The sequence below is a fragment of the Amphibalanus amphitrite genome, unplaced genomic scaffold (genome assembly GCF_019059575.1).
Source record: "Amphibalanus amphitrite isolate SeventyFive unplaced genomic scaffold, NRLGWU_Aamphi_draft 000634F_arrow, whole genome shotgun sequence".
Classification (NCBI taxonomy): domain Eukaryota; kingdom Metazoa; phylum Arthropoda; class Thecostraca; order Balanomorpha; family Balanidae; genus Amphibalanus; species Amphibalanus amphitrite.
This window is the reverse complement of record NW_024882128.1, coordinates 19,187-27,291: the sequence shown is the minus strand read 5'-3', so window position 1 is coordinate 27,291 and position 8,105 is coordinate 19,187. Positions and strand designations below refer to the sequence as shown.

The following is an 8,105-nucleotide window of genomic DNA, read 5'->3' as shown; positions in this document are numbered from 1 at the left end:
CAGTGGCTGTCTCCTGCATACCTCGGGGCATCTAAAGCTCTGTTCGCAGATGAGGTCGCTGCTGCGGCTCAGCAGCAGGTGGGATCAGCAGGGTCTGGTTGACCTCGGCTCCGGTCTTCCCGGACACCTTACGCTCAGTGCCACCATCAACATTCTCTTTTTACCTTTGCTTGCCTCTTGATATTGTTTTTTTACATTTGAACACAATTCACATCAATGTACAATGTACATGAAAAACATGCCATCACCGAGCTCGTTTTTGGTAGTTATATATATATATATATATATATATATATATATATATATATATATATATATATATATATATATATATATATATATATATATATATATATATATATATATATATATATATATATATATATATATATATATATATATATATATATATATATGCTTTTTTCCTGTTTTTTTTTTATATCCTTTTTTCATTATCGTACATCACTTATCTTCCCACCTATTGCTGTTTGAAGATGGCCGGGGGAGGGAGAGAAGGTGGAAGCTCCCGGTTTTGTCGCCTTAACCCCCCCCCCCCCAAGCCAGCCTGTCGCTCCTCGGTGGTGGTTAGGCCGGCCCGTAGGGCGGGCAGCAGCCCCCGGTGTTGTAGTCTGTGCTGCTCCCGCCTCACAGGCCGGCCCGTCGTACGTCTTCCTGTCGATGTCTGAGGGGCCCGGGGCACGGGCAGCTGCTCTGGATGCTGAAGTTAGAGCCGCACCGAGGACGAGCGGCGTCCCTCGGTGCTGAAGTCTGCGCCGCCCGGGCCGGGCCCGCTCCTCCTGTTGTCATGGCCGGCCTCTAGGGCGGAAAGCAGTCCCCGGCATGCATATACTGATGACGTACGTTTTCGGTGCCGGGTGCCGAAAAAGGCGAAACTCGCCACCGCGGTGCAGCTCTCTGGCAGCCGAGAAAAACTCCGCCTCATCAGTTTTTTGTTTAATTTTGCTCCCGACAGGCCGAGGCCCTGGTCGGGGTAGGAGGAAGTTACTAGCTGGCAATTAGCCAGATCTTCCGTTTTACTTTACTTTAAAGCCGGCTATGTTATTCCGGCCCAAGGCAATATCAAGAGCAAAGTTTACCTTAGACCGGCTCATGTGACGTCCGGTGGAAGCAAGTGCAAGGGGAAGCCAGAAAGGGTGCCAAAGTGGCAGTGCCGAGAGGGATTTTGAGTACTTACATGTCTTGCTGCTGTATCTTGATGCTGAAATGTGGTAGTGTTGTAATGTGTGCTGTTGCTGTGTTGTGAGTTCCACCAGGAAAGTCCCAACTAGAAAAACCTGGTGCCTATCTTAGAGGGCAAAACCTGTGCGCTTTTGCCAAATTGCACAGGAAAAATCCCTTTGCTTTGATATTACGTTACGTTATATCGCTAATGTGTATGTGTGTTTGTGGAGCTATCGCCTTCATCCACTCCCGGGGGCCATGGATGCAAGCCACCTAGGCCGCGCCCGGGGTGTCCAGCCTGATAGCTAAGAAAAGACCCGCCCACGGTGGGCAGGTCCCGATTGCCGCCGCCGCCGCCGGAGGGACGCAAACACGCGCGCTCGCAAACGTAAAGGAATCACGGCGCAACAAGAACAATGGAAACAAAGACAATCACAATGAAACCACGAAAAAAACCAAGAGAAACCAAGAAAAACCAAGAGAAAATCATGTGTCCAAGGAGTTGGGGGGGGGGAGGAGACCACCGCCGCGTGCCAATGGTCCCCGCGGCGGTGGCTGGTGCCCGTAAGCTCGGGACCTCATCAGTTGTGCCGGATCTCTTAATATACACTGCGTGAGCACGCACCCTCTCCCCCGTGGAGAAGACGCCTCCACAAGAGCAGGGTACGGCGTTGGGTGGAGCAGGCTCTGTGAGTAAAAAAATGACCAGTACAATTGTCATTGGGACGGTGTCGGCAACAACAACAATCGTAGACAGGAGTATTATAGAACCAGGCCAGTGGTATCATGTATATTGTATACTGAAGTTGTAACGACGAATTCAATTGATGCTTAGAGTATTGTGTTCGTTGGACGTGTTATTCCTTTTCAAGACATATCGACTAGCCGTTTACATAGCTTAACACGCGTTACATAGCCCAAAGCCGTCAGGAAACTGCCGAGACATGGAGCTCCGGTTCCGTCTCCGTGGCTGCAGGCGGCTCCGGGGCTGCCTCCGTCCTGGCAGCTCCAGCTCCGGTGCTGCCGCTTTCTCCGGTGCTGCCTCCGTTCTGGTAGCTCCGTCTCCGGTGCTGCCGCTTTCTCCGGTGCTGCCGCTTTCTCCGGTGCTGCCGCTTTCTCCGGTGCTGCCGCTTTCTCCGGTGCTGCCTCCGTTCTGGTAGCTCCGTCTCCGGTGCTGCCGCTTTCTCCGGTGCTGCCTCCGTTCTTGCAGCTCCAGCTCCGGTGCTGCCTCCGTCTCCAGGCTTGACGGCTCCAGCTCCGGTGCTGCCTCCGTCTCCAGGCCTGACGGCTCCAGCTCCGGTGCTGCCTCCGTCTCCAGGCCTGACGGCTCCAGCTCCGGTGCTGCCCCTGTTTCCGTGGCTGCCGGCGACTCCGGGGCTGCTGTCCGGGGTTTACCGCCACCGCGGGAGCTTCTGCCACGTGGGCGACCACTCTCAACCAAAGCTCCAGTCGTGGGCGGTCCATTTCGCAGGTAATATCATTACCGCCGAGCCACAGTGCCACCGCTGCCGGTTGTACCTCCTCGGCGTTGGCCCATGTCAGGACCGTGTCCATCAACGCCCCGCTGCCCAGGCAGCCGGCCCAGTGGTTGCCAATGCTAGCGGGCGGCACCCATGCCGTCATCCGCCAGTTACAGGCATCAGCGGAGAATCTGGCATGCCGCACCAACGAGTTACCGATTATGAGGCCAGCGGGCGGTACCGTGTGACCCAGCGGTCTCACCGGACGCTCCACCGGGGAAGGGATCGGCCACCTGCCATTCTCTCCCGGCCAGTCATCTCGGACCTCGGCCCCAGCTGCCAGCGAGTGCAGCGCGCTGTGGTCGAGAGCGGTGGGAGCGTGTGATGTGTGACGCCTACAGCGGTCGTCAGTGATCGGTCGGAGAGTGTTGAGCTCAGGGACGGACAGTGCGCGCAGAGCCGGCCCCGGGCCGCGCCAGTGGCCAGCGAGGCGGGCCGATCGAGGAGCGGCCATCATGTGGGCCTCCGTGACCCTGCTGGCCATCATTATTGGACAGGTGTCCGGCTCGGGCTTTTTCGAGCTACAAATTCAGAAAGTGCAGAACCCGAGCGGCGAGCGGCGGGACGGTAGCTGGTGCGGGGACGCGCCGCGAGGTTCCGGCGACCGGTGTCCGCTGCAGTGCCGCACCTCGTTCCGACTCTGCTTGAAGGAGTACCAGAACCCGGTGCTCACCACCGGCCTCTGCAACTTTGGCAGCACGAGCGGCGCCGTCATCGACGGCAACAGCTTCCGCATGACGGAGATGGCGGCCAACGCCACGCTCCGACTGCCCTTCACATTGTCCTGGATGGTGAGAACCGAGACAGAGGCCCAGAGTACGGCAACGTCGCACCGAGGGGCTGCTTCGAGCGCGTGCCAACCACTGATGTTCGACGTGTGGTCGCGTGACATGCTCCGGCTGTATATCCAAACGGCGCCTCATTTGGGTGATGGCATTTGTCGCCCGCGCTGTGCTAGATGACATACTTACGCGTGAACACGGAATTACAACAACCCCCGCCCTCTTCTTCTCTTCTCTCGATCGACTTCTCGATATATCTGCAGAACCGCTGCGCCGATCGTCGCCAACCTTTCAGCCTTTCATTTTTGGCGTTAAAGTCTCCCATTATGATAAAAGGAGGGGAGAGCTGGGAAATCAATTCGGAGAGGTGGTTAGGATTGAATGGATAGGTAGGAGAGAGGTAGATAGAGAGGACAGTTAGATCACACTGTGCTATTTTTACTTTGGCTCCTACAACGTTAAGCGTTGTATTGAGTTGAATTTGGCGGTGCAAGATATTATTTGAGATATAAAGCGCCGAGCCGCCCGGCGAGGTGTTTCGTTTACGTTATCTGTATATAGAGAGTAGTCGCGAATGTTAAAGTTATAATTCATCGAATCAGAGTCTAGGAATCTGGTTTCTTGAATGGCGGCAAGTAACGGTTTATTATGCATGATATAGTTCTTGAATTCCCCCCAATGAGATATCAGCGAGCTGGTATTCCATTGGAGGAAGAATTCAGGCCGTGATTGATTCATTTCAAGTGGTGTGTGCGCGCCGCTCGTGATCATGTGATATATAATGTATATATATATATATATATACAGGGTGTCCCATAAGTTCGTTCTCACATTATATTTGCATGTGAAACAGAGTACATTGCGTTTTGATATATTTATGACCCCTCATTGTGCTCCCCAGTTAATAGGCAAACACATGAATACATGCTGCGGCATGCCAACTGGCAGGTTTGGCTGCTTAGCAGGCTTGAAGTTAGCCCAGACTGAATTGACGTGCGCCGTGAGCTCCTCGAGGCTGGAACAGCGCTTCGCTTCGACGAGCCTCAAGTTCAGTATAACCAACGAATTTTTATGAAATTTTGATCCGATGAGTTGCCTGGCATGTGATCTTGCCACAAACGCCTGTCACAGTCACCTTGCACTGCTTTTAAGCTTTGCTTGACCTGTGCACTGATGCACTGTCTTGCCTGAAGCTGGGCCTACGACCTTCCGGATGCCATTTTCTCCTCTATAAATGTGTTCATACTCGCGGTTCGAGCTCAGCTTGAAGGCTGAAACTCCTCCTAGATGTTCTTGGGAAAGCATTCTGCTTCCCAAAACTGTTTCTGGAGTACCAATCGGAACCTGGTCAGCGTCTGGACGCCTATAACCTCACAATACCGTGACCCTGGCCTTTTGCATATGAACATAACGGGACGGAACGGAGGCCTCCTCCTTCGCCCTTATGGGGTTGTTTTCGGGTTTGGACGGGTGTTTCATCTCGAACGTGGACTTGTTAGTCCAGATGACCTGATTGATGTCCTCAGCCCTCTAGTTTTTTAGCCTCAGGCATAACGAAACTCATGTTTGGCCATTTTAAGACGTTTTTGACTGTTTTAAGCCCTCCGGTAAGCAAAGCTTAAGTACCCTTGAGTTATGTACCCCGAAAGAATACTCTTAGACAGCTGGTAATCCATCCTGAAAAGTCTGCTTACCAACTTTCTAGCCCTTTGACCTTTTTGATGGCCACTTTGGCGCCACACAGTTTTGGCCACATGGCTCACTCCTGAGGGCTGACTGGAAAGAGAATAAACTTGCAGTGATTGACTCCCGACAAATCATCGGCGCCACTTGCTGACTGTGCGTCCAGTTAGCGATGGACATTGGCTACAGACTGGTAGGCCTCAATCACCCTCAATCGTGGAGAATGGTCACGTGCTGACTAAATACCGAGACGTACCCGTATCGGAGACCTTAATGTTGCGGCGTTAGCCGTCTCTGTAGGAAGCGGGCTCTCTAGCAAAAACGATTTTGTCTACAGAAATTAGTTACTGTGGAGCATATTGCTACCAGCCATGGCAACCACGTAAGATCAGTTACGAACCAATTTTAGCGTGCCTTTAAGCAAGAGAGCCTATAAACGTAAAATTTAGGTGAGAACGAACTTATGGGACACCCTGTATATATATATATATATATATATATATATATATATATATATATATATATATATATATATATATATATATATATATATATATATATATATATATATATATATATATATATAAATGTGGACGCATCAAAAAGACTGTTCTCTTTCCAAACACTTACCGGGATCGGGATGACCGGCGCCAAAGCGGTGGGTGGCAGCGGCCGTGCCGCTAGGTCCCTGGCGGAAAGAAATGGGACATGGGAGCGTTACAATTGGTAAAGGATGATGATGCATTGGCAAACGGATTACGTCTTTAGAAATGGGCGTATATATTAAAGCGATTGAATATGCATCATGCAATGTTGCGAATTCATTTTACCAAAATATGCGATAATTGTGGACGTATCAAAAAGACTGTTCTCTTTCCAAACACTTACCGGGATCGGGATGACCGGCGCCAAAGCGGTGGGCGGCTGCTCGATGGCAGCGGCCGTGCCGCTAGGTCCCTGGCAGAAAGAAATGGGACATGGGAGCGTCACAATTGGTAAACGATTATGATGATGATGCATTGACAAACGGCCTGCGAACCAGATGCGGACGGTGGGGTTGGGACCCATCTTTTCGGGGTCCCGGGACTTGAGTCGTTGAACTTCCACGACCCCCTGACCTTTTAGCTCGTCGAGGAGCTCAGCGTTGCTGAGCTCCGTCAGCGCCTCGCTGCGGACGGCTCCCTCCACCGTGTTGAGCCGGTGGGCGAGCTGGGTTTGCACTGGGTGGTTCATGAAGTGTGTCGTGTTCAGGAGAGTCTCTGTTTGGTTGGTGTTTTCTGTCTCGATCAGTAGGGAGCCAGATTGTAGGGCCTTGACCGAGACGACGGGGCCGATGAGCTGATCCAGGGAACGCTTGATACTGAAAGGGTTGCTGCTCCGGTATGAACCTTTTTTCTTCACAAATACGAAGGCAGAACCCTCGGGGAGTGTTTCGGTGGGGGGCAGTGAGGCCGCCCCCTCATCCAGGATGAAAGGCATGTTGCTTTTGTCAGATGTTGATCAAGATTATAATGAATGAGGGGAAGCTAAAATAAGAGAAAAAGTACTAAACTAGACAAAAGGACAGCTATTTAGTGAGCGGTCGAGCCGGTATACCGGTTGCTGAGGAAGCTCCCGACAACAACAAAGTGCGAAAAAGAAAGAGGGAGGGTTTGTGGGGGAAGGGTAGAGTACCCTCGAAGAGAGGTAAGGGAGAAAGGAAAAGTCAAAAGAACAACCAACACCTGCCTACCTATTACGGTACCACCTACGCAGGAGTTCCTGTGCTTGTTCCTCCTTTTCTCCTTTTCCTTTCGTTACTTCTCTTTCTTCTTATCTTCTTGCTCCTTTTTCGGTGAGCTCGACATCACCAGCCGCCTCCTAACTGGCTTCATTTCTCATGTAAGTCCGTACCTGGCCCGAGCCAGCGAGGCTGCCGCTGCCCTCACCGGCGGACTCAGGCCCGGACTGCGTGCCAGCCGAAGTATCCCGCTCCGCCCCGGCTCCGGCTGCTGAGGCGGCGGCAGCTGCTGTGGAGGCGGCTGCTCCTGCTCCCTGATGGCGGCCGGCTCGGCCCTGGCGCCGGACGGCGCCAGCTCCGGTCCAGCTCCGGTGCTGCCGCTGGCTCTGAGGCTGCCTCCGTCTCCAGGGCTGCTGACGGCTCCAGCTCCGGTGCTGCCGCTGGCTCCGAGGCTGCCTCCGTCTCCAGGACTGCTGACGGCTCCAGCTCCGGTGCTGCCGCTGGCTCCAGGGCTGCTGACGGCTCCAGCTCCGGTGCTGCTGACGGCTCCAGCTCCGGTGCTGCCGCTGGCTCCGGGACTGCTGACGGCTCCAGCTCCGGTGCTGCCGCTGGCTCCAAGGCTGCCTCCATCTCCAGGGCTGCTGACGGCTCCAGCTCCGGTGCTGCTGACGGTTCTAGCTCCGGTGCTGCCGCTGTCTCCGGGACTGCCTCCGTCTCCAGGGCTGCTGACGGCTCCAGCTCCGGTGCTGCCGCTGGCTCCAAGGCTGCCTCCGTCTCCAGGGCTGCTGACGGCTCCAGCTCCGGTGCTGCCGCTGGCTCTGAGGCTGCCTCCGTCTCCAGGGCTGCTGACGGCTCCAGCTCCGGTGCTGCCGCTGGCTCTGAGGCTGCCTCCGTCTCCAGGGCTGCTGACGGCTCCAGCTCCGGTGCTGCCGCTGGCTCCAAGGCTGCCTCCATCTCCAGGGCTGCTGACGGCTCCAGCTCCGGTGCTGCCGCCGTTTCCAGGCCTGGCAGCTTCAGCTTTGGTGGCTTCGACGACGACTACGACGTCGACTCTGGCGACGACGACGGCACAATGTCTTCGTCTATGCAGGGCTTTTTTGCCCTCCTTCGCTCCATTTTCTCTGCCCTGCGTTTCTCCCTTTTCTCCTGTTTCTTTCGTTTCTTCTCTTTCTCCTTCTTCTTTTGCTCCTTTTCCGGTGAACACATCACCAGCCGCCT

At 53.9% G+C, this 8,105-nt stretch overlaps 2 protein-coding genes across 2 annotated transcripts; one reads left to right on the top strand and one right to left on the bottom strand.

The window, feature by feature from the left end:
- The first annotated feature begins 3,157 nt into the window (after positions 1–3,157).
- Positions 3,158–4,759, top strand: LOC122363681 (protein jagged-1-like). Its single transcript, XM_043333198.1, has 2 exons — positions 3,158–3,493; positions 4,748–4,759. Exons 1-2 carry the CDS (start codon positions 3,158–3,160, stop codon positions 4,757–4,759), a joined length of 348 nt encoding a protein of 115 aa, XP_043189133.1.
- A 1,006-nt stretch (positions 4,760–5,765) lies between these two features.
- Positions 5,766–7,841, bottom strand: LOC122363679 (proline-rich protein 36-like). The gene is made up of 4 exons (XM_043333197.1): positions 7,432–7,841; positions 7,096–7,222; positions 6,056–6,124; positions 5,766–5,855 (listed from the first exon to the last, which is right to left on the bottom strand). The coding sequence occupies exons 1-4, from the start codon at positions 7,839–7,841 to the stop codon at positions 5,766–5,768; spliced, it is 696 nt and encodes a 231-aa protein (XP_043189132.1).
- Positions 7,842–8,105: the final 264 nt, after the last annotated feature.

Excerpts from the sequence above, each read along its gene's own strand:
- LOC122363679 (XM_043333197.1), bottom strand. The coding sequence starts at position 7,841 with ATGGAGGCAGCCTTGGAGCCAGCGGCAGCACCGGAGCTGGAGCCGTCA. Across the intron at positions 6,125-7,095 it reads GTCCGGGCCTGAGTCCGCCG|GGACCTAGCGGCACGGCCGC; the intron begins GTGAGGGCAGCG and ends TCTTTCTGCCAG. Across the intron at positions 5,856-6,055 it reads CGCCGGTCATCCCGATCCCG|GGACCTAGCGGCACGGCCGC; the intron begins GTAAGTGTTTGG and ends TCTTTCCGCCAG.
- LOC122363681 (XM_043333198.1), top strand. The coding sequence starts at position 3,158 with ATGTGGGCCTCCGTGACCCTGCTGGCCATCATTATTGGACAGGTGTCC.